This window comes from Megalopta genalis, chromosome 5 (genome assembly GCF_051020955.1).
Source record: "Megalopta genalis isolate 19385.01 chromosome 5, iyMegGena1_principal, whole genome shotgun sequence".
NCBI classification, from domain to species: domain Eukaryota; kingdom Metazoa; phylum Arthropoda; class Insecta; order Hymenoptera; family Halictidae; genus Megalopta; species Megalopta genalis.
The window spans coordinates 21,773,642-21,800,744 of record NC_135017.1 but is presented as its reverse complement, the minus strand read 5'-3'; the positions used below and the strand labels follow the sequence as shown (position 1 = coordinate 21,800,744).

Below are 27,103 nucleotides of genomic sequence, written 5' to 3'. Positions count from 1 at the left end.
AACGAGAACTACGGTGCAAAACTAAGTAAAAAAAAAAATGTACGAAGAACATTTGAAGAAGAAGTGCCGAATTAGTTCCATGAAAATGATTTCGCATTGATGCGGCAAAAGTTCGAAGTATTTCTAAATGTTGATCGAAAAGTCGAAACTTTATTACCAAAAATTAAGAGCAACTCCGAAAAAAGCAACTACGAGACCATTAAAGCAGAACGAGAGCCATTTTTTTCAAGCTTTTCCAATCTCAGTTTACAATTCCATTTTCGCTGCATTGTTGCAACATTTCGTGCAGCTGCACGGTAAAAATACCGTTTTACGTTAACAAGTTCAACGAGGATATTTGCCTGTATTTTGCATATATTCTGTCGCTTAACCTCGACCTCTCCGCCATTTGTCCGCATTGTCGCTGTACTCCGGGTTCGCGAAAGATTCTGGAACGAGATTGCCTGCACCCTCGTGAGAACAGCTTGCGCCGAGTGTCCTCTTTAATGTGGTCATTCTGGTTAAAAAGTCGATAGAATAACGTCTTTTTCCTTCGGAGCGACTAAAAAATTCGGAATCGTCAACGTTGGACGTGACGGAATTAGGTTAAATCGCAGTAAAGCACGGAAACCAGCAAATATTCTTCGAAATAATTTATGACACAAAATGTTGTTAAATTAATGAGAATTTATAATTTCTTCAAACAATGTTCGGGAAGACTTCAGAATCGAATAATTAGAATATCGAACGTACAGTGGCCCACAAAAGTGATTGTACATCTTTCAAAACGCGATAACTTTTTGAAAACTGATCTAAATGACTTGAATTGTTTTCTTTTTTTAATGACAGAGAGATTAGTGTCTATTAGACGATGGCTAAAGAGCTTTTTTTTAAAATTTTACTATTACTTGGAATGAAAAGAAAAACTTAGAAACCCTCGATTTTTAACTTTTTTATCTGAGCCTATAACGAAAATTTAAAAAATGCCTTTTGAGTCATTGCATTTCAGTCATTGTCTAGTAGACTAGTCTCTTTATCATCTAAAATAGAGTCCAAGTCATTTAGTTCACTTTTAAAATAGTTATTGCCTTTTAAAACGGGTGCAAACCCTTTTGTGGACCACTGTATGTCTTGTATTTGCTAACTAAACCGTCTGGTTGAAAGAACTATTAAATAAACAAATAAATAAATATAACATCGTCTACAAGTGTCCAAAAATATCACTATAATGTTACTTATTCCGTGAAATAGACTTTCGTAGGTTTTCGCAGAAATATTGAATGGAACGTAGGTTTCACGGGATTCGATTAAAACATCCATTTCATCGGATTTCTACCATATAACTCGCCGGCAGATTTGCCATAATGCGTCTGTAACCTGTTTTCTGGCTCCGGCTTCCTCGCGGGAACGAAATATTATAGGAAATAGAGTGGGCGAGCTGTTAACGCACGGGACGAACCCCGGCGCGATATTTTCTAGTCGCCTCTCAACCGATTTCCCACTTTTCTCATTTTCCAATCTTCCAACCCCGTCCGCGGCGTCCTCGCGGGGAAGGAAACGTCGCGCGTTACGATCCCGAAACATCCCCGTGCCCCCCTCTTGCCGTGTATCGCGCGGAAGGTGTGACATTATCGCGCGAACTATTGTCGAAGAAATTCGCGACGCGACGAAGACGCAAAAATCTCGCAGCCGGAACGAACGCTAAAAACGGGCTTGTCACGATAAAGGACGATCCCGGTCGTTGCCACGGGACGGGACGCCGTGAACAATGGCCACAGAATCTCAAATTCCCGCGCGGTGGTTGTTGTTCGATAAACTGCGGCCCGTTGTCCGCCGTGATTTATGCGACTTTCCCCGCGAACCGGTCCGAATTAAAACGCACCCGGCATCATTATTGGACTACGGGTGCTTATGGCAACGCGTATGTTTATAGGAAGGAGGGACAATTTATGGGACGGAAGTTTGTTTTATCGTCGGAGAATTCCGATAATAGAATTTCTTTCTTGCACATTTTTACCGTCGCATATGTTTTGTATATTTTTTAAATATTACCGTGCGTTTTTCTATATTTCTGCACGAGGTAATTGTTCCGAGCTTGTCGAAATCTTTCGAGAAAGAAGCGTCAGCGTGGGTCGAGGCAACGCGAGGGATTTTCGAGAAAGAAAATCTCACCGACAGCATGGCTTTTGTTTCTAAAATTGATTTTTTTATTTCACCGCCGTCGCGAGTAGGTATTTTAAAAGCGCGCAAAGTCGGAATTCACAGATGAAACGAAACTTTGTCCAGACGGCGCTTAGTTGTCCAGAAAACATTGTGGGCTGGTACACGAGGCACGAGATGAAAGAGAGTGAAGTGGAAACTTGACATTTTGAGTACAAGCTGCTGGCGCGAACGGGATTGTCGCTGAGGAAGAGAAGGGTCCTCGTAACAGTCGACAAATACATCGAGTCGGGGGGGAAGAGATGATGGGTCGATGTCGGAGTCGTTAGAAAAGTGCCTAGGGTCAACGAGTGTCGTGATACGCCCCTAATTCTGTGACCACACAGGGGTCCTTGTTCGCCCATCCGAAAGTCTATCTGTTAAATCAAAATGAATCAACTTGCAGATCGAGTGCTGCCAATTTTGATCTTTTTCTATCAAGATCACTGTTACATAATGCAGTTTGCAGCGGACAAAAAATACATTTCACTCGATTGACCCGTTTTACAACGGTAAGCATCATTGTGCAGTATCAAATTTCATCAAATTTTATTTCATAAAATTTCAGTGATTATTTAAATATCCAAAATAATATTCGGTCTTCTGGTATATATTATTTAAACAATCTTAAATAACCGTTTCGTTATTTCACGAAATATAAATCAATTTAAGCTTGTATAAATCTTCTGCGAATTATTGTAAATATTGATTAAATCAAATGTGATTACTAGTTACTATATATATATATATATATATATATATATATATATATATATATATATATATATCAATGCTGTCTTAAATAAAATAAATAAAAAGCACATTATCGAAAACTCGACACCGTCGTTATTGTTGTTATTATTATTATTCTATATTATTCTATGTTATTAAAGCTATTTTTCAAGAATGATTTATATTATCCTGAATATAGAGTTGCATAATAATAATTTCTCTTTTTTAAATTTGATAATTTCAATGCACAAGTGATAAGGAACATAGATACATATGTATAGTATACGCATAATACTGACGAGTATATGCTGTTCGTACCGAAACGTCCATTTTTAAGAGCACACACACACATGTATTAGTAAGTAAAGTTCGAACTTTGGAATAGTTCGGACTAGTTTCAACTCGAACTTACTGTTTCGTGGTTTCGAGCAGACCGAGCTAATGAAACAGCACCAACTTTGAACTATATCAGGTGGTGATTTTTTAATGATTGGTTTATGGTATTCACGCATTCTCGCTGCGTCTTCTCCGGAGCATTATACATTGTTACGAATACATAACAAGCTAATTTTCCTCCAGCTCGTCATAAAATATTTTTATGCGATGAAAAAGATTTCTTACAATTCGATTGTAAAGTCTGCTATCGCTTATGTTATTACTCGAATATTCGTAGACTTGTATACAGAGTGTCCCATAATTGTGTTAACACCTGGAAAAAAGTGATTCCTAAAGTGATTTGAAGTAACTTTTTCCTTTGCGCAAATGCAACCCGCTGCTTCGTTTACGAGTTATTAACGAAAAATACTGACCAATGAGAGGCGAGCTCGCCTAACGCTAGGCGGCCGAGCCAATCAGAGGAACTGGGCCGGCGGCTCGCGTCATCTGATATGGCCTCTCATTGGCCGCTGTTTTTCGTTAATAACTCGTAAACGAAGCCGCGGATTGCATTTTCGCAAAGGAAAAAGTTACTTCAAATAACCTCAGGAATCACTCCCTTCCGAGTATTAACACAATTATAGGACACCTATGCTCGCTTTAAAGGATGAAGTCTCTACTTTCACTGCAACAAAAACGTGCTGGTCTCAAATACATTGATAATCAAAGTTGCAAAATAAAATACAAAGCAAACATAATACAAACATCTGAAATGATGATCGCATTTCATCGCACCATTCGGCGCATCCCTTGCGATCACTAAAATTCTTTCCTATTAAAAACCATTTCCTTCAGATTCGAAAATGCACGGTTTCATTGAAATCACTATCTCGTGTCCCTGAGTAATCATATGTGCTCAAACGCTTCTAATTACTAATCTCGTATGCTCTTCCGAGCGAAGTGGTTAATTGGACGTTCGGCGAAGTTCCCTGTGCCGCGCTCGCGAGCTGTGTACACTCGCCAAAATAATTATCTTCGGCAAGACACCGGCGGAACGAAGCGGAACGGAATTCTACGATTCGCGTGCCTGTACCGATCCGCCGTATTTTTAATGAGCCGACTTCCTCGCGTATGCTTCAACCTTACGTTATCACGTTGCCGCCTAACTTTCCGTGGCTTAACGCCGCCTCGCCGTACGTCTCGGCCGTAGCACATACTGAAGAGCTTGTTAAACGAGTTGAGAAGTAACCTCGTCAACTATAAAACTCTTTCATGTCCCTTTGAAACGTCGTACGGATAATTAACCGTGTTGTCTTTTCCACTTCCGTTAGCGTGCCGCCTCTACGCTTTCCGCGAGCAACCGGAAAACCAGCGCAGCGCGTCAGCTCTTCTTCTTCTTCTCTCTTCGCTCTCGAGACCGTGTCCGCGCGAGCTTCGCTCCCTCGATTTCCGCGTGCCTCTCGCGACGCCGATTCCGCAACCCTTTGCGGCCGACAATAATTTCATCGCGGGGAAACTTCGCTTCTTGCCAGAAGCCGGATGACTTGCACGATTTCGGTGGAAACAAAAGAGAAGACGCAACGAAAGTTCCTCTTCTTTTCTCGATTAACGTGTACAGTAAATTCTCCCCTAATTCCAAAAAGTGGACAATTTGGGAAGAGGAGATACGATTAGTCGAGCTCCTTTTTTATAGTAATTATAGACAATCGGTAACTACAGAAACGAGCCGCAAGGTGCGAATAATTTTCTCGAATAAAATTGTTCATTTTTTAGCACGATCTGAGCGCGAGTTAGGGAGAATTTACTGTATTCGGTCGACACGTTGCCTTAGAAAATGTTTAATTATAATACTGAATATTTTTCTTTTAAAATATTCTCAGTGCCATCTTAAACGCAAGTCACTTCTCTACGTTACACGAACAAAATGTTACATCGAACTTGAAGTGTTCTTCATAGTGTCGTATATTTATAGTGATTTTATATTTTATATATTCGCGATAATTTACGAAATCCTTCAGCGTTTCCAGTCGTGTACAAAACCTACTAAAACGTTCTTTAAAACGCGACTCGAAGATATGCGATAATTTTGAAACAAGCGAACGCAATGCACGGATGTCGATTCAGGCGGAGTTCAAAGTATCTTTCTCACGGGCACGTGCTCTTGAACTTTCCAGTGGCAATGAAGTTCTTTTTGCTCGTTGAAACCCCAGTGTAATATAATTCTCCGGAAAGCAATGACTGAATTGGAGCAAAGCTCGCGAAACAATTTTACAGAGCAGCGACGGCTCTTGAATTGCCGTCCGTGCATTCCGTATTTTCTTCTCTCCCTTCATTTATTATACTTAGTTCTTACTTGTTCCACCCGTTTTCTTTATTCCGGCGATTTTATTAGCCGACCTACTTCCTCGCTTCTCTGCTTGATCTACTTTATTTTTGCTTCACTTTTCCTTTTTTTTCTTATTCAGATATTCAATCATTTTATAATGTCACTGCTAGCACACTTTCAGCTTCGTTTTAACTGTATTTTCGTGCTCGCTGTGTTATGTTATTTGGAATTACTATGTCGTGAATTTAAGGACATTCTTTTACACTCTTCTCCATTTATTGAAATCATCGAAGGAACGAACAGATTTTTAATGAAATCTTGTTCGATACAATTAACACGGAATATTTTTTATTATGCGTAAAGGTACTATATGGACTTTTTTTCCTTCGTTTATTATACTCGATTTTTACTTGTTCTGTTCATTTTGTTTATCCTCCTCATTTAATTAGTTGATCAATATTTCTTGTTTCGTTTCTTTTTGTCTACTTCATTTACCGCACTCATTTTATTTGTTTGTTTGTGAATCTTACATAATCTTATTTGTTTCATAATCATACATAATCTTACTTGTAACTTAATCTTATCATCGCCAGCGACATTTGAAATTTTTACATTTTCACTGAATGCGTTGAAATTCGATTTACTGAAATCGATATCGTTTCTGCGAAATTCTATGCAATGCGATATGATTATCCCACTCCGGATAGCTGTTAAGAAGCATCCACTACGATGCAGTTACCCTAAACCAGCAGGAACATAATCTCATAATCGTCCGGAACGCGATGAGTGAATTCGTTAAGAGCTCCCGCGGAACAATTCGCGAAGGAACCGAAATTCCCGTCTCGGGTTATTCGAAGGTGGTACTTTCTCAGCTAATGTTGCTCCATTTTTTTTTCAAACTACGTAACGAGTAATCTTAATTACAACCGTTGAGTTGTATGCTTTCTTCGCAAACGGTTCCATTATCCCGCGGGATATGCGCGTTTCACGGGCTGCCGGGGCTAAAAAACACAGGCATCCACCCGGTAATCCGCTGAAAATCCGTGAGAGATCTTACTGAAGCAGATAAATGGAAAAAAGCCCCTGACCGGATTACATCGTACCGGAAACTAAGATTTACAGTATTATGGCGTATAATATCTTTTTAGTTTCCGTCGTGCGGTTGATGGCCGAGGTAACGGCTGTTAGCGCACTTCTCGCGATCGAAACGATTCTGCAGTCACGATAGTCGAGTGCTCGTGGAAAATCAAATATCGTTGGGCTGGGTTGGGCTAGGTTCGGTCGGGTGCTCAGGTGTTTATATATTTAGGCGATTGTTATTATTATTAGGCGATTATTTTATGTTGTATATGTATTTATATATTTTATATTTTCTATATTTATATATTTCATATTTTCTATATTTATATATTTTATATTTTATATATTTATATATTTTATATTTTATATATTTTCTATATTTTATATTTTCTATATTTAGATATTTTATATATTTTATATCTTCTATATTTAGATATTTTATATTTTATATATTTTATATCTTCTATATTTATATATTTTATATTTTCTATATTTTCTATATTTTCTATATTTTCTATATTTTATATATTTTATATTTTATATATTTTATATATTTTATATATTTTATATATTTTATATATTTTATATTTTATATATTTTATATATTTTATATTTTATATTTTATATTTTATATTTTATATTTTATATTTTATATTTTATATTTTATATTTTATATTTTATATTTTATATTTTATATTTTATATATTTATATATTTTATATTTCGACTCTTTAAAATCCTACAAATTTTAATGGAATTTCAAAAAATCGACGGAGAATTGTGACATCCTCATATGTCAATCAATCTATTAACCGACAATCTTCTGTGCGATTATTTTTCAAAAGTGTACGATGGTTAAAAAATGACACCGTCCCACTGGTGTCGTTCTTCTAACCAGTCATTCTCAAAATGATGACATATAATGTCATACCTCCTATAATTTTAAAAAATCAGCACAGTCATTAGTGATTGATGGAACTTGCTTACCTGAATGAAAAACAGCTTAGGCTTGCCGACCAGGGTGGCGCATCGGTCACCGGTGAATTGAGCCCACAGCATATCGACGGGATACATCGTATCAGCGGCGTACACAAAACCCGACTCCCCGTGCGACATAGTCACTACGATCAGACAGTCAGCATCCGTGTGGTCTTCCGCAGCGGCTTTAATGAAAGGATTAATTAATTCGGTGCGGCCCGTGATAACGGCCGCAAACTGTTTGCCGTAGTAGGTAATACGAGGAACAATATTGGACAAGCTAAGCTCGCCTCGGCACTTCCGCTCGCAACGACAGAAATCACGCTTTCTTTACAGTCCCACATCGTTTCGCACGGTTCCGCGTTTATTGCGTTTTTTCTCGGATTGAAACGCGTTTGCTGGACCCGCGGTTTTTTGTTTCGACGAGCGCTTGCATAGTTTCGCCGCGACAACTGTTTCACGCGACTGTTGCGAACTAGAATTCGATTTTATACAGTGGTTATTTAACGTCGCGTCAAACCACGTGTGCTTTATTAGTTGGACCGTGGATTTTATGCACTTATGGCAAAATTGCTGGCTAGTTTTTATTTGCAATAGCGTATTAAAACGTCGATTATTTTTACGTCGTATTTTTAGTCTGTTGAAAAATGATTAAAAATGACTTGAATTCACTGTCTTTAGAATAATATAATTGGCTTTATTATCGTTCTGTGATAAGAATGATTACTTTCTAATTTCTCTCCCACCTTGTCATTCTACCGTTTTATTGAACTCGTTCGAATTCCTTCGAACGGCAAACAATTTTCTAGGTACGAGAAAGTTCTCGAACTGCAACAGCCAAACGCGGCAAACTCAACGATTTCAAAAATTGGGTTGAATGTGTACGTTGAAACTTTACCCGTGTTCGATTTCTCCGCGGCGAATGTCTCTCTGAGCATTCCTGCCACGTAGTAAACTTGACTTCGCTTATGTGTTTACACGTTCACATCTACTTACATCTACTTATTGCACCCGCGACGACTTATTATGCAGCTTTCATTGATCTTACTCTTTGATGCGACGTTAAAGTGTCTGTGCGTTATTCGTCACTGATTTCTACTTATTCTGCATCAGTAGTTTTCAACCGTAATTTCATTATCGTATGTTGCACTTCCTTTTGCATATAATCACATATATATTATAACAATATAAGTATATTATAATTATTATATATAATATATATAATAAGTATATTATAATATAATATGTGTAGTGATATAATATACAATAATATAATGCATAATAATATAGTATATAATAATATAATATATTATTATATAATACATAATAATATAATGTATAATAATATAATATATAACAATATAATCCCCTAATAAGCACAACTTGTCCATATACATAATTATATCTACATATATATATTTTTTTTTCTTGAATGCAGAGATAATTAATTCGACATATTTATGCGAATTTTTTCCTCTTGAAAAAAATATATATATACATAAATATGATTATTTATATGGTTATTCAACAACACGTAGCAGCGATTGGTCAATAATTCAATCACGATCGGCGGATCATAATGAAGGTTACATCGTACCCGATAATATTTCGAATCGAATTTTCTGTAAAATGGAATCTCGTGTACGCAGAGTACCTAGATACTCAAAACCGATAAAATTGACAAAGTGCAATTTCACAATTCACCGGAAGAGACGAGCGCGCGTCGCGTTATAGATTCGAAAGCCTCGTCAGCTTTGGCGGTAAATTTAATGAAAGGTTTAATTAATTCTGCGCAGTCCTCAATAATGGTGACCGAGCTGTTTACCGTGATGGGTCATACGCAAGCAAATCAAGAGGTTAACTACGGCACGTATTGTTCGTTTAACCGCTCGCCCTTCCGATCTCGCTGTTGTGTTTCCACGACAAACACCGGCGGACATGAAAATCACATGTGCAAACAATTTCGACGATTTTATCGAACCGCGGCCGAAAGGAATTTCTGAAAGCTTCGGATATTACGTTTCCTTGCGGTCACGCGGAGGAGACGCGGAAATTGTTTGAGAATCAATACAGTTCTTCTGGCTTTTAAAATTCTTCTGTCTTTTCTCCTCGGCGGTAATGGATTGCAGATATTTTTACAGACACGCTTCTGTTGCGGTCTACAAATTACAAACATTTCTGTTCTCGTTCCAGGAAGAAAAAATCCAATTTTCACGCGTTATGGACTGTTCGAGAAAATCTTAATTTTATTAAAAGAACAAGAAATGTATAACATAAGATTTTAATAAGATATTAACACATTTTATTAGAGAGAGAGAGAGAGAGAGAGAGAGAGAGAGAGAGAGAGATCAGCGCGACATAACGCGAATTAACGCGATATATCAGTTCATTTATATGATCAGAGCGCTTCGCTTTTCATTATTAATTTAAAAATGCTATTTATCGCGCCTGTTCCAAGCTCTGCCTTCTCCTCTATTATAGAAACGAGCGCAAAATTCCTAATTAAGTATTAACCAGCAAACTCGAAAATATACTCCGCGAGCTACGGCCAACCGTTGCAGCTGCATCGGCCGGCAAGTAACGATCGCGCTAAGATTTACCTCGCCGATCCGTGCAACATATCTTCCTGGAAACGCTCTAAATCCTCGTTTTAAAAGAGAAGATCGGCCTAGTTCGATTTCGGGAGCGAGCATCGTGCGTTATTCAAACGCCTTTCGATCGGAGGAGTTCGCGGACCGGTTCCCGGTGCTGATCGATACGTCCGATCGCGCTGCGAATTTAGACGTTTATTACCGCAGTCGGTTGATGGTTTCCTCGTGGACGCGAATTTCGGTATATTCCTGAAGGTATCGACTAACCAGTGCACCGAGGACAGTGGTTCCTGCACGCTCGACGCAGCGTTGCACGACCGCTCCGCACATTCGTTCCGTAGGCTTGACGTTAAAAGCAGCCGCTGAAACGCACCCCTTGGCGCGAACAAACGAGACCCCCCCTCCCCTCCGCGCCGCTCCGTGACCCGAGTGCCGCCTAGAATTGCAGACTGGAGATTGAGCAAACGGTATAGCACCGGGTGCACGGGGTGTTCGACTTGCGACGAGAAAACACACGCTTGTTTGTCAGCGCGTTCAACAACCAGCCGAAGGCAGAACACGATTTTCTGGCGTACGGGACGGTGACAGGAAATTGGCCGATTTTCGACAGCACTGCCGACGAAACGGTTTAGCTCTTTACGGTCGACGACCCGGATGCGACCAGAAATACTGGGTTCATTGTTATGGGGTGCCGGGGATTATAACTAGACCGCGGGTTTTATGCATTCGCAACAAATGCGAGATGGTGAATGACGAAATCGTGACGATAGTAATAGACACTAATAGACACTGTTACTAATTATGTATTAGTAATGGATGCTACTAATTCTTCTGAAAGAATGCAACGAATTGATTATATTGATCATTAATGTTATGTTATTATTAATAGCATTATTAACGTTAATAATGTGTACGTATTTTGTGCATGTACAGGAGAGATGATCCTCGATTAGATGAATGGAGTCGGTTATTAATTTTTCTGTTCAAAAGTAAACGAAGCGAAAGAATAAAATAATGATATAGTAATGATTGCAAGAACAAAATTCATTCTGATAATTTAAAATGATCTGTTTGAGTCGACGGTAGAAATAAATAAGAATTGGATACTGATGCAAAGATCTGAATTCCTCTCGACGTGTCAAAAAAAAAAATAATTATTATATAAAATGTTATTTACAAAAATAACATGTCACGATATTTAGAAAAGAATCGTTCGCCGAAAATAGTAAGCTTGAAATAAAAACAGAAATAATTAAAAATTTGATAGGCACACAACAATTTAAATGCTTCTTCATGCATAAAAAAGGAAATATCTACAAAGTATTAGGTACGAGAATAACATTCTGCAATGTTTCTAAAGATTCGTTTGAAATGGCAAGTTTGAGATGAAAATAATCAAAATTTGTGCCAACGATTTCAGTTTGTCTTGACGTATGAAAACGGAAGTGACCGAAATTTGAACCGACGAATACGATTCACGACGCGACAAGTACAGTAATGTCTCCCTTACTGACGCTCAGATTGTCCCCTGAAATGGATAATTTGGGAAGGGGAGATACGATTATTCGAGCCTTGCGGCTCGTTTTTATAATTGTGGACAATTTATAACTATAAAAATAAAACGCAAGGCTCGAATAATCGTATCCCCTCTTCCCAAATTTTTGTGCTCAATTTGGGCGTCAATTAGAGAGACATTACCGTATCGCGAAGGTTCTCTCATTCCGTTTCACCGGCATTAAAACGCAACACAGCGAACAGTATTGCGCGGAGCCGCCCAATGAAGAACGATTTACACGATTTACAATGGCCGTCCGGATCTGCGGGCAATAATCGTTCTACATTTGCATGCCCGAAAATAAATAACGCTACGGTCCCATCGGGCTTTTCAAAACCCGGATCGGAAACCATTCCGCGCGATGCGCGCGCATCATCGGCCGATCGCGGCTCGTCGTTTGGTTTCCAGTCGTTTGGGAATCAGCTCTAACGCATGGCCAGCGACCGATCCGATTCGCGGAACGCAAAAATGCCCGGGTCCAACAAAATGCATCGAAGATGCATTTGACCGGAGGACAGCCGACGCAGAAAACCGGAGTTTTCGAAACATTTTTTCGAACAAAAGGATACACCGCGAACGGTTAACGAACAGAAACAATCCTGTGGCCGGGATGTAGAAATAAAAAAAAAGGACTCTGTGTATTTTTGCTGCGCGGCTCTTTGTACCGGAATTAAAAACTCCATTTTTATAGCACCGCAAGCGTAAAACTTTGAACGAGTTTACCAGTTACAAAAAGATCGAAACGCGCAATCTCAGCTATGAATCTGGACTTTTAAATTCCTGTGCGTTATTAAGATTGTTCCGATTTCGCGGGCTTTTCATGGATGCCGGTTTATTGTTCACGATGAACGTGCTTTCTATATTGTCCACATGAGCATCGCTTTTTTTTGTCACTAATACAGCTATACGTCATTTAGATCACGTCGGATAAACTTTATTCCGACACGTTCAGTGCCGCATCGGTCACACATGGGTGACACTGACCCTTTTTTTTTACGATTTAACCCTTTGCCCTCGGAAGAGTTCTTTTATGTGATTTTGTTATACAAAGTCGAATGTGAATGAACATCGTTGCGCTGCTGTGAAATTTGATTAGGAAACAGATCAAAGATTTTCATCGATCAAATTTTCTATCGAAAGAAGAACGTAATTAAAATTGATAAAACAATATATAAATAATATAATCTAATCAAAACCATCTGCGCTGACGAGTTTTTGAGACTTTTTGGTATTTATTGTCAGGCTAGTTTTATTTGAGAATTAGATTCTTTTTATTTGAGAATTCTCAAGAATTAGATTGAATTAGATTGAAGTGGACATAAAAAGAGATTGACAAAAGCTTGGAAAATTGTTTAAAATCTTATAGTTAAAATGATCGAACTACGTATAAATATAGTATAAATTATGTATAAATTACGCCACTATGATTCTAAGCCATTCGTATATAAGTTAGCTGGATATATCAAGAAAGTGTTGCGGGCGTCGGGAAAAGTTTCTTTTGTACAATATGATGGCCACTTTGTCGCCGTAAGAAACCGAGTTCGCAGAAACGTTCCGGGAATTCCCTTTCCACCAGTTTTTCCGAGCGTATCCGCGCGGCGAAGTTTTCCAGGACCTGGACATTGAAAATTATGCGTTGCACAGCAGAAATTGTGGACGAGACGTTCCGCTAAATCCATGACAAAGAAGCGCAGCTGCAATCGCTACGGTTCCCCTGCCCGCTGCTCCCAGCCCCGATACTGTTTTCATAGCAAACGAACGCACGAATATTTCTTCGTACTCGATTTAATGCACAAAAATCGAAGGGAGAATCTAATATTTTTCCGCTTCGGACAAACACTCCGGCAAACATCGCGATACCGATACGTCCCGTACGTTTTACATATTCCGAGCCGTTTTCGAACGCGTAAAACAGTGTTTTCCCGACCCTACGGATGTTCCCATTTTATGGGACTTTTATTTTACCGCCGGCGAATCGTGGGAAATGCATTCCGGATGCAGGAATTTCAGCGGCTGAAAACGCTGATGTTCCGTGCTGCTTGCGTAACCAAACTTTTACGCCTAATTAATCGCGGTTGCCCGTACAATAATTACGACCCGGCTCTATCCCCGAAATCGATAGCTGCAAACATCTTCCATTGAATACACAGGCAATAGCAGTGCTTGCATATTTAACTGAAAACTGCTAATTATAAGTCTACATCGCATCATGCGCATTGTTGTTCGAAGAGGGAACGTTAAACAATGTTAGAAATATCCATTAATTCATGATTGGAGTTGCGAATTGTTGTGGAATAGTATTATGTACTTATTAGATCTACTTTGTTATTACTGTGTGAATAATTGTTTGTTATTATTATTACTTTTATCTTTTCCTGAAAGTGGTACACTGATATATCGTTTACGTTTCGTGCCAGTTCATGCAATAGTTTCATAAAATAAATTCATACAGTAAATTTCTAAAGTAAATTCGTCAAAAATAAATTCGTAAATAACTCATTGTACAAACTAATGTATTTGTACAAACAATAAAGGCAGTAGAGTGTACTTTCAGTCATATATAAATCAGAATTAAATAACTATTAAATTCAATGTAATAATCATTGTTCCATTAAGGCACAGATATTTGTATAAATTTTACAGTTTCACAATTTCAAACAATCCATGAACAAGTAATTTCTCTTTACAATTTTTACAAAAATAAAGCTAACTAAATGAGCATTGAAATAAGCGAAAAAAAATCTCAGTCGAACCGAAACGTTTTCGTACGATGCACCTTAATTCGCGTTGAATTATGCACGAATCTAACGATTACGTTTAACATCTTTGGAATCGCGCGGTTTTCTTCGCAAAATAAAGAATAGAATCGTCCGCTCGTCGGAATGCCGATTTAACGGGTGATCAGAACGGTACAATCGTCGTATCGTGTATCAAACACATCCTTGACAAACTGCCTGTTATCACGTTTCCTGGCGCAGCGCCAATATGAACAACCCTTAACGCGTGCCGCGCCATGACACAAGCAGTCGGCCGTGAAGTGAATTATTAAATCGCGTCATGTATCGTTACGCAAGCCGCGAGTAATTGTGTTCGGACCTTTGCACCTCGTTCGACGCCGTGCTCACATACCGGGAATGATTTCCACCACGAGCGAACCGTTCGCGAACAAACCGTCGTTCGTCCGAAGTGTGCGCGCTTACACGGCGTTTCATAAAAATCCACTGTTGCGCCCTTAAATGTTATCGATGCGGGACCAGTTCGCCCGCGAGCGATGCATTCGCTCCGCGAAACAATAAGCAACTTGTATCAACCGTTTGCACTTGAACCCGTCGCAGCAGGGTGTAATACTGGAAATGTACTCGCGTTCCTCCCTTTTGTCAGCGTGACACAATCTTAACGAAACAACGTATCTGTATGTTTCTATGTCGGAAATAATAGTGGATGAAAATATAGGAATACGGTTCCGTTTTTGTTTAAATAAGAATGTAAAGGTTGTAGTAAATTCTTTCCAATTGATGCTCAGATCGTACACAAAAATGGACGATTTGGGAAGAGGAAATTATTCGGTAACTCATTCTTATAGTTCTTGATAATCGATAGCCATAAAATGATATGATAATATGATAATATAATAATGTAATAATATAACAATACAATAATATAATAATATAGTAATATAGTAATATAATAATATAATAATATAGTAATATAGTAATATAGTAATATAGTAATATAATAATATAATAATATAGTAATATAATAATATAATAATATAATAATATAGTAATATAATAATATAATAACATAATAATGTAATAATATAGTAATATAGTAGTATAATAATATAATAATATAATAATATAGTAATATAATAATATAGTAATATAGTAATATAATAATATAATAATATAGTACTATAGTAATATAGTAATATAATAATATAATAATATAGTAATATAGTAATATAATAATATAATAATATAGTACTATAGTAATATAGTAATATAATAATATAATAATATAGTAATATAATAATATAATAATATAGTAATATAATAATATAATAACATAATAATGTAATAATATAGTAATATAGTAGTATAATAATATAATAATATAGTAATATAGTAATATAACATTATAATAACACAATAGCATAATAAAATAAACTAACCTTGCGGCTCAAATAATCGTACCTCCTCTTCCCAAATCGTCCATCTCATTGTGCACAATATGAGCATCAATTGGCGAGAATTAACTACACTTTCATTAATTCTCAAGCGATTCCTTTCACCCGGAACACCCTGTACATGGCAACGAAAGTCGCGCGTGTTCCAGCACAGAACGTGGTCTTGTAATGTTCGCGAAACATTTTACGAAAACGAAACGGTGGGAAACGGTCATTTTCAACGGGAGCGCAACACGTTGATAACACACCTCCGTATCGTCGCGTTAAACCCGGGATCGTTGAACGGCAAATTCGGCGGCGACTTCGTTAATCAAGCAGGGCCGCGCGCGTTTTTTCCGCGAATTAAAGACGTCGCGAGGAAATTCGCAGCTCGCGCAACGGAATATTTAACAATTTGCCGCACCGGTCCCCTGTTTTCGTCGCCCGCCCGCACGACGGAAACCCGGCGGAACGTTGTTTGCCGTGCAAATAAGAGTCGCGTGTAGGTATGCGCCTTGTTTTTGTTGGGTCCGATCTCGGAAACGTTATACGTGTACTACTCGTTCGCCGCCGACTGGCTGTGTTACGGCTATGAGGATGAACGAGGATGAGCTAGAGCAAAACGATGGGAAAAAAATACCGGTGTTTATATGGACGAGTTTACACCGTCGGCGGTAGCCGGCGCGGACAAAAAAAAAAGAAAAAAAAGAGAGGTGACAGGCTCTGGCGTTGTCGTCCCATTCGGGAGCAATGAGGATTATCGATTTCACGGGCCGCCGCTTAAAAATATTGCCGGCCGTAATGAATCCGTGTCCCTGCGTTCCCATGCAAATAAAAAAGAATTCTGCGATTGACAGCCGACGAAATGTTTGACCTTGTTCCTTTCGCCGAATTGTAGCGGAGGATCCGCTGAATGTAATTCGTTGTACAATCTAATGTTGATTTCAACAGATTGTAAGGCGTTGAATATGTGTTATTATTGTATTGTATCGTGTATTGTTATTTGTATTACATTTTTATACGAATTCTTTGAAAATCTAGTTCTCATTTAGACGCTTTTGTAGATTGAAATGTGTGACTATTGTAATAATAATAATTAATTGTAATATAGTAATAATAATAATAATAGTAAAAAAAATATAGTAATAAAGTAAAAGTAATAGTAAAATAATTAATTGTAATAATAAATGTGTTACTATTGTAATTTGGTACTGTAGGCGAATGTTATACGTGTTCTTATTTAAAATTATATTGTTCAGTGAGGTTTATGCATGTTCTTGTTTAAGATTTTGTTGTTAAGTGGGGTATATGCGTGTTCTTATTTAAAATTACATTGTCAAGTAAAGTATAGACATGTTCTTATGAAAAATTTTGTTTTCGAGTGAAGTATATACACACATGTTCTTATTTAAAATTATATTGTCCAGTAAAGTATATGCATGTTCTTATTTAAAATTGTGTTGTCGAGCGAAGTATATCCAGGTTCTTATTTAAAATTACATTGTTAAGTAAAGTATATGCATGTTCTTATTTGAAATTACATTGTCAAGTGAAGTATAGATATGTTCTTATGAAAAATTATGTTTTCAAGTGAAGTATAAACATGTCCATAATGAAAAATTATGTTGTCAAGTGAGGAATACGCGTGCTCTTATTTAAAATTATGTTGTCAAGTAAACCATGTACATGTTCTTATTTAAGATTACGTTGTCAAATGAAGTGCATCCATATTTTTAATTAAAATCAAATTATCAGGGCCAACTGTAAGGATTTGAATGCAAACGCTAAATGCAAAATGTTTCCTCTTTTAATATTTTCAATAAATTCAACACAATGCAACAGGAATCTAAAGTCGAAGAACACAAGCGCGTTTAAGCAATTTTTCTGTGAAACGTGTGAGCACGAGAGATGGTTGATGGCGAGGTAACGATTTCAGCATCGTTGAACCGATAGATGGAAAAAGTTGCTGCAAAATCGCAGGTCCGAATCCAGCCCGTGAAACTGAGGAAACGGTAACATGTACCGAACTGAACGCGGACCATTGTCAGACGAATCGAAGCATTAAAAATAACAAGAATCACGTTCCCCTGTTTTGCCAATAAAAACGGAAATTTCAACACGTAGTACCGTCTAGTTCGACTTTTTTTGTTCGTTCCGCGCGATATGTGCCTCGCAACCGAGGAATTTTATTCGGTATTTTCGATTTGTTTGAGCGTGCAGAAGTAATTCCGGCTAGGTTGTTCCGCGATCGACGCCGCGGCCGGTGTAAAAAAAAAAAGAAAAGAAGAAAAAAGAAAACATGGTGTTGCAAGTCAACATCAATGCATCGAGGCAAGTTTCTCGATAGTCACAAATTTTCCAGCACTCGAACGATTGACTTATCAATCATTTCGAGGAACCTCGTAAATTTCAATGTTCCGCGCCGTGTTTCAGCTTACGTTCTTTCTCGCTGTCTATCGTTTTTACATGGAGAACAAAAATGACGAATTGGAGACGCGAACAAGAAAATAGTTATTTAAATACTTTTTATCTGCGATCGGATCGATGAAAGCCGAAACAAGTACGAAACGATTTATCGTAAGAATCAACAAAGATGACGTCTGGCACTTTAATTAATTGCAAGCAACTGTTCCGAACATTTATGTCATTCTGTATCTATTGTTAACGTGAAACTATAAACGAGAATAAAAATAGTGCAATGCAAATATGTTCTCTTTGAATTTTTGAGAATATTTCATTTAATATTTTCGCTTTTTTTCCATTCTTTTTATGACGCGATAAGCAGAGTTTTCAGGCCATCTCTAAATTAACATGGAAATTTGGGACCGGGAAGACCGCAAATTTTGCAACACACGAGCACTCCGAGCGTGTCCCGGCTTTCAAACTCAATAGCAATTAACGTGTCATAAACCTCAAGAATCGACGCAGCAGTTAACGGGTCCGATATTCGCTCACCCCAGTGGCACAATAACCCCGTGCACTATATTCGCAGAATTTCCACCCGTACACGTGGTACTACGGGACTACTAGTTATTTGCAAAATTACTATCCCCGAAGGCGATTTACAATCTGTGCGCGTGGTAGTAGTGTCGGAGACCAACAGACACTAATCGATCAGCTATGCAAATTGCATCTGGCGCCGGGAGAAACACATTTTAATCGAATCTCAATTGTCTACAATCGACTCGAACAATTTTTGTTTCACACAATTTTCATAGTCCAGTAATATAAAAATAATATATTATATAGTATATATTATACATATTATAATAATATATTATAATATAATATAATATGATATATTATATATATTATAATAATATATTATAATATAATATATAATATTATATATATTATAATAATACATTACGTGATATATATTGTAATAATATATTATATAGTATATCATATATATTGTAATAATATATTATATAATATATCATATATATTGTAATAATATATTACATAATATATCATATATGTTATAAAGAATATATATATAATAATAATAATAATAATAATAATAAATTCACATTCAATAAAATCACCTCCAATAAGAAGAAATTAATTTCCTGAATAAAACACGTTCGCGATCCATCGTCCGGTAAAGACCGTATAATAATAACGAAATATTATACCCAAAGCGCGGATCTCTTATTTCCGAAAAATTCCGAACGAAGATGAACCGTACAACAATAGCGTGGATTCTTAATGCTCTTAAAAGCCCGGTTATGAAAATAACATGGCGGCGTGTATTCACCGGTTGACCCAGTAACGTCAGATAAAAATAGGGGTCGCGAACGGGCGAGAAGAAAGGGTAAGAAGACAATCGGGGTAATTCAGCTCCGGGTGCCGGCCGATCGAACGAACGAGCGAACGAAAGCGCGAACTCATTGTTTCAAATGCGAGATCTCGCCGACACAAGCCGCGCGCTTCCGCGTCGGCCGCTCGCTCTCGGTTTTAATTATCGCGGATTACGAAGGAGTTCGCTGCATAACATTTCGATCTAAGTCGTCGCGAAGTGCCCGGCGAAATGCAATTGTCTCCGCGAGTCTCGGGGGGAGGGGTGGTGCGAACCGCGGGTTGAATGGGCCGGGTCCGGGGACTGTCCGCGCGGACGAAGGTGGTGGGACAGGCGGTGACACGAGACGAGAGAATGAAGAGGGAAGAAACGCGGGGAGGGTGCCGAGGAACAGTTATAAACTGAATGCGATATATCCCGACGCATTCCGACCAGGGGGAGAATATGAAAAGTTTCCTCGCTTATTATAAAGTTCGGTGATCATCCCCGACTTTCCGCTCGGCTGCGCCGCTCACGTCTATATTTCGCGCGATTGTCTCCGCCGGTTATACCTCAGAGAGAACCGGCCGCCTCCCCCGCGGGCAGACGTTTAATGAGCTCGTTTCATTGTAAAACTGTTTGTGCAACTTCTTGTAGCCTCATTCATCGGCGACATTGTTATCCCCATCGAGGCGACCGGATTCGGGAAATAGCGGCGTCCAGCACCTCCTTTCCGCTCGCCAAGTCCCCCACAAAAGGGACCCGTTCGAAGTTTATTAGCAGAGCGGACCCGGCCGAGACCGTACCTACACAGTGGCCCGTTGCAGGCCGTTCGCAGAATAAATTTCCGATTTCGCAGAAATTGACGATGCTTCGCGTCCAAACCGCCGAGACTTAAACGCGACTAACGCGCGCATCTCGTCTCGTGGCAATGGCGAAATTGGATCTGGTTGAACTTTCTGCGATTTTTGTTGTAATATATGCTTTAGCGGAGAGAATTATTAAACAGTTTCATGTAGGATGATTTTTGCGAATTTAGTAACTGTAAGGAAAGAATAGAGATCGTTCATTTCGATCATTTTGACTTTCCATGCACTTGTTGTCGGCTTCAAACTGCAAGCTTATGGAGCGGTCCTATCTTTTCAATATATTTTTTAAGAGTAGATAGCAAATATATATATTTAGAATGCATACTACAACTCCTCGAGCAAAGATGAATAGGGAACACATGGCAAACATATTTTATGTGTGACTCTATTTCGAAGAAAATTGATTTTGAGATTTATTTCAGGTGCACAACATAACGTGGTTGCAATAAATAAGTGCAGTAACTCACGAGCAGACAGCATTATCAAATCCTGTTCCAATATTACATGCAACCATCGACTCTTCAAACTCGATTTTCTAGAATCATTTCGTACAGCGAGCTTAGAAACAATGTATTCTATGTGCGGCTTCCAAAGATATCCATCGAAAGATATAAAAATCGTATAAAATATCATATAAAATTAAAATATCATTTAATAAGAAAATAGCAGACGGTTAAAGTCCATTTAATGGAGACAGAAATTCGATAGGGTCGGTGTAGGTATTACTATGGTTTCTCAATGTAGGCGAACTGCGACAGAAAAAATAAGAAATAATTTATTTACGTCTATAAATTGACAACTTCAGCTATACCTATTATTCTTTAACTTGAATGATTTACTTTCCTCAAAATATTGGACCTCCGTAAGCAGAAATTTCATTAAAAAGCGTGATGTAAAGCAAAGTCAAACGTCAAAAAATAAATGAATTGAAACTGCGATTGCTGCTACTTGGATGTCACAAATTATCAATATTAAACATATTAAAAATTATCAGATTCATTTGTAGAAGATTATGCACTATAAAATGTTAGATTTTATTACTTTCATAAAATACCACAGTATTTGTAACACTCACACGTACCCTAAAAACTGACCAACTCAGTGAATTTCATCGTAGACAAACATAACCTTGACAGTTATTAAAAAAATGTTCATCTCACTGAATTCTGTCGTGTTTTTTTACCACAGCTGCGAAAATACTCGCAATGTAACCGGTCGGTCGATTATTATGCACCCTTACACCGATGGTTACATTGGTTAAATTGATTACATTGGTTCAATAATGATGCAGTAAATATTGGTCTGTTAAACACCATTCAGACAATGAAACCGCGGCATTCTAACCACGTCAATTCAATAATTCGAACAGTAGAACGATATTTTCCTACGTATGGACGGTCAGCGCGTGCACAATGATAACCATATCAACCATTGCATGTTCAACTAGTCTGTAATGCGGCATCATTAATCGTATCGTTTCCTCATTATTATGTAAATCAGATCCATGCTCAAATTACGAAATCGCATCGACTTCTCTAGCTTCAGAGACTCAGGGTGGATTACAGTTACTATGTTAATAACAAACGGTACCGCATTCGAGTAAACGCGGTGGAAATTTTGATTGTTTATTATTCGTGAATTGTCTGCTTGCTTTAATACACGAACTAATGTCGTTTAATAACAGATACTGTTACAGAACTGTAACAATTTATTCGACGTCGTTAACACGCGTCTTTCTTGCTCTTTTAAATTAGGTCGATAGTCCAATTTTCTCATTTCTTTTACAATTCCATATAGAATGATTGTGTAATAGAGGATTGAAAAGATTGTAAAGATTGTAAAGAAGCTGTTAATAAATTCTTGCTTCTTGGTCACGATTTAATAAGTCACATTCTTTTTTACGCAGAATAAAAAATGTTCTGCATTAATTACAAGAAACAGGGACTGAATAAAAATGTATTTTCTCTTTCAATACATTAACAATAATTGAACAATATATCCAGACTTACCAAACCTCTTCACGGTTTTGCATTTCGTCCAACCGCGTCTGTCATAAATGCATAAAACCTGTCGATCACGAGAGCGTATCCCTTGCGTTGCACAAAATGTGCTAATGTTTATTAATAACGCCGTGTGCTATCGACGAGGGAAATTCGTATCGACGCAACATCGGTTTATTCTAAGTTGTACTCGCTGTCCGCGTATAAATCAACCGAGCAATAAATAAAAACTATCGCAGCGATAAAAATGGTCGCGCGATTATGTTCGGTTAAAGTCATTTTAAATAAAATGTTTGGCGGCGGCCGCCGTGTCGCGGTGCACGGAATTTAGAGACGCACGATTTACGAGCTTCACGGTTCCCCGATACTGTAAGAACATCTTTGTAAAACGGTAACAAAAGCGTTTGATAAATGCATTTCGGACAGCGTCGCAGCGCGTCGTCTATTGTGTCAATATTTGAATGGACGAATATTCGAGGAGAAAATTCAAACAAACTGTTCAACATGACGTTCCTCCGACGACCACGATTCCGCTTCTGTCCCCGTTATCCACGGTTTACCAACGATTTGTCGGGCAAAGGTTCTGGGACTCCCTCCGGCATGCGAATTTTATGGAAATGTCGCAGCTCGGCGCGGTAAAAGAATTCGAAAACATCCTGCCCGTTGCCAGCCGACTGCCAGCGGATCGAACATAGTCAACGGGAATTAATTCCTATACTTTGACCGACAGGAAACCATAACCGTGTTAAAATATTTCGATCTACGCACGGACGGCTCGGAAGCCAATCAGCGCATGGCCATCAATGTTCAGATGAATAAGGATTCTGCAAATTAGCTGTAGAAAAATGACAATGCGAATAACAAAGCACGGCACAATTTGGATTTCAGGATGACGTACGAGTGTCTTTAATCGGAAGAGAAATAAAGGAAAAGTGTCAATGTTTTCTTAAAACAAGAAATCGATAATGTATCTATTTGTTATTATTATAAAATATATGTACTGAAAAAGGTACGTCAAAATACGACACTATTTCCTGTCGAACGAAAAATACTTTTTCTCATTTTTCATTTCTCATGCATATTAAAAAATAAGCATAATTAAAATGAGTAAAAAACGCGAAGAGAACCAGAACTATTATATATATTAATGATATAAATATATATATTAATGATTAAAAGTATATAAAAGTATATATATATATATAAAGTTATATATATATAACCTCCAGAACTATTTTGTTCGTTTAATTGCCATCGCACTAAAATCGTGTTTCAGTCAGAGATATTCGGATATCGGAGTGTCGCTGATCCATTTTTCGACTGAAAACCATTTTCAATCGATAAAACTTGTCGAAAAATAAAATAAAAAACAAAGAGACATTCTTTATAGTGCATTACTGGTTGTGCTGCACGGACGTGTTTTGCGGTATCGGTTTGGCGTTGCGAACGCAGAGCACAATCATTTGAGGGGTCGCCGGTCGAATGATACCTGGAAACGACGGGGATGGAAAATCTGAATTTGTCGATGCCAGAATTGTCGAATCTTTCGGAGAGTTATTGTTCAAATTTGGCCGTAACGATGTGGTGGGGCAGCGAGCCCGACAGAGCTGTCAGCTGGGGTTGTTTCTGACGGTCGGCAAAAACTGTTGTAACATTTGGTAAAGTGCAACGTTGTCAGTGAATCAGTTTTCAGATCGGCTGCAGAAACTTTTGGAATTGTTTGTAGCGTCCATTGGAAAATTTCGAAGACAAAAAGATTGCTTCAAATTCTTGCTTCTGTTTCTTAAGAAAACAATGCCCTCGATGGAATGAAATTTAAATGTCAGAAACTAGAGTCTTCGCAATTCAAAATGAACGCAGCATGAAAATGGTTAAACTCTTTTGTACAAAGTTTAATAATTTTTAGGTTATAGTTACTTCCTCTTTCGTTTCACGAAGTAGTGTACTACATCCTCGTGTCTAATAATTATTAGACTACATAGTTCGTGCATTCGTGGCAAAAATAAGTCCAGAAAATATATATTTCATATAAAAATAAATAAAATATATATTTCACTATAAGAGTGCAAATATTAGAAAAATTGAGAAAAAATGAACACACTATTTTCAAATAATTAAAACGATCAAGATCAGATTCTATTATTTCATTCCATTCTTTAAGCTGAATAAAAGCTCTTTTTGAAACTAATTATCACTTTGCAAGCATTTCAATTCTACATTGGACAGTATTCAAAACGATCTGTTTGTTTCTCTCCTTCTCTCTCTCTCTCTCTCTCTCTCTCTCGTTTAATTCCGTGCACGTCACTTTCATTACGTAATTCTAGCTAATCGTTCCTCTCTGTAATCCAGCCGCCGCATATAGTAATTTTATTCATCAAGGAATGCATGTAATCGCGTCCTTGTCAAAACAGAAACCGAACTGTATCAAAGCGATGTTATTCAAATAATGAAAACGCGATTTCGTTACGCGGAGACGGCCAAAATGAATTATTGCGCGTATTATCCGCCTCTGTCCGTTGTCGCGAATTACGCGCTGTTTAACGAGCAGCGCAGAAAAATGATTAAAAGCTGTCACCGCGCGCGCGCGCGCGCACGTATAAAACGTGTTTCGCCTCGAAAAATCGTATTACACGTCGGCCGGATCGTTGGGAATAAAAACTCTGATGCGGTATCGCTTTCCTCTTGTTTCTTGTAATTTGTTACGTTTCATCGGTTTAATTATTTAAACTGATGCGAGCTGCGCGCTCGTGTGTATATACAGGGTGTGCCAGAAATCGCGACACAATCGACAGAGTAGGAATTCCACGTGCCAAAATAAATCAAGGATACCAAAAATTTCGATCTAGCCTGCCTTACAAATTTAAGTTAATGTTAATATGAAAAGTACGTTTTATGTTTTTTATGTGAAGTCAATTTCGAAAGACATAATCTTGCAGAAATTACGTCGTGTTTGGTGTTATCTAAATCAGAAGAACCTTATAATTATAATAAATTCAACCCAATTTTTCTTCAGGTTATAAACAAATTGCACAATACGATTATTCGAGCCTCACGTCTCATTTTTTTATAGTTGCCGATTGACAACAATTCTAAGAACGAGGTGCAAGGCTCGAATAATCGTATCTCCTCTTCCCAAACTGTCGATTTTTGTGTATAAGCTCAAGGAAAATTTGGGACAATTTGCTATACATTGATAAAAGTGTCATCAAGAAAAAATAATAACTAAAAAATATTCACCTGCGTTATTACTATCATTTGCTGTTCTTTTTTACGTTCGACTCTGACGCAGTAATCATAATCTGTCTGAGACGGTACAGGTATAAATCTCGATATGCAAGCACTTAAGTGTTCAGAAATAAGTATAAATTTTAGCTGTCGTAGTAGTGTACTCACTGGACTTCAGAATCGACACGATCGTTGGAACAGTAGTATCGACGTATTCTCGGATTTCGAAGCCGAGTCGGTTAAACGTCTCCGTCAGATCCTTGCTGTCCTTAACCGAGCCTTTTCTCGACGCCATCCTCTTGAAATTGATGTGATTGAAGATTAGAACGACGCCTCTTCTTTTATGGTTCATGTGATATACTTCGGAGTCCACTGGCACTTGAGTTATAACACCTTCTGGACCTGCTGGTGGCTCGATGGATTCTCTGCAAAAAAAAGGGGCGACGAATTACAGTAATTTCACCCGGAAATACCAAACTTCGGGTTGCTCTGAATTTCCCTGCGCTAGTGCTACGCCTGTGTAATTTATTGCTACGTCGATGTGTTAAGGGTCGACGGAATTTTATCGAATCGTGGCATGTGGCCTCCGAATTGCCTTCGATTCGTGACAGGTGGCCTCCGAATAGCCTTCGAATCCAAGAAAACAGCTAAATCCGAGAAATCAGCAAAATCCAAGGAAACAGCTAAATCCGAGGAAACAGCTAAATTCGAAAAAAAATCCCGAAAAGTTCTAAACCCGAAGAAAACAGCTAAATTCGAAAAAGATCCCCAAAAGTTCTAAACCTGAAGAAAACAGCTAAATTCGGAAAAAATCCCCAAAAGTTCTAAATCCGAGAAAACCTCTAAATCCCAAAAAGTTCTAAATCTCCGGTCTCGTGCATTTCGCGCGCGCATATTTTTGCAGCGGCGCAGGCGCGATTTTCGTGGCCGCCGGTCTATACAGGGCTGAAAAGCCGGCGCTGAAACACCGGACCGAGAACGCGCGCGTACCGAAGTTTCGGGTGTTGGTGCGCCGTGTACCGTTGCTTTTTATGTCGCTCGTAAAATGTTGAATCTCGAAAGGATAGCCCGGTTGGAACTGTGCCACCTCTCAACATGCAAGAAATAATGTCCTGCGACGAAAGTTCGAAGCGGGACCCCGCGGCTACTATGACGCGGCTGCGCGGAAACTTTCCGGCGTTTACGCTATCGCGGATATAATAAATGGGATATGTGCGCGAACGGCCGCACGCAATCTAATTATTTC

At 38.2% G+C, this 27,103-nt stretch overlaps 2 protein-coding genes across 3 annotated transcripts in view; one reads left to right on the top strand and one right to left on the bottom strand.

The window, feature by feature from the left end:
• Positions 1 to 27,103, top strand: part of LOC117219774 (alkaline phosphatase) — a 445,727-nt gene that overhangs the window by 284,010 nt on the left and 134,614 nt on the right. The window lies entirely within an intron of this gene.
• The window catches only part of LOC117219775 (caspase-1), a 108,068-nt gene that overhangs the window by 27,817 nt on the left and 53,148 nt on the right, over positions 1 to 27,103 (bottom strand). For both annotated transcript variants that reach the window (XM_033469199.2, XM_033469200.2), the window contains 2 exons: positions 26,026 to 26,282; positions 7,678 to 7,853 (listed from right to left, as the gene is read on the bottom strand). In XM_033469199.2, coding sequence (XP_033325090.2) covers positions 7,678 to 7,853; positions 26,026 to 26,282 — 433 coding nt within the window. The remainder of the gene's footprint in view (positions 1 to 7,677; positions 7,854 to 26,025; positions 26,283 to 27,103) is intronic.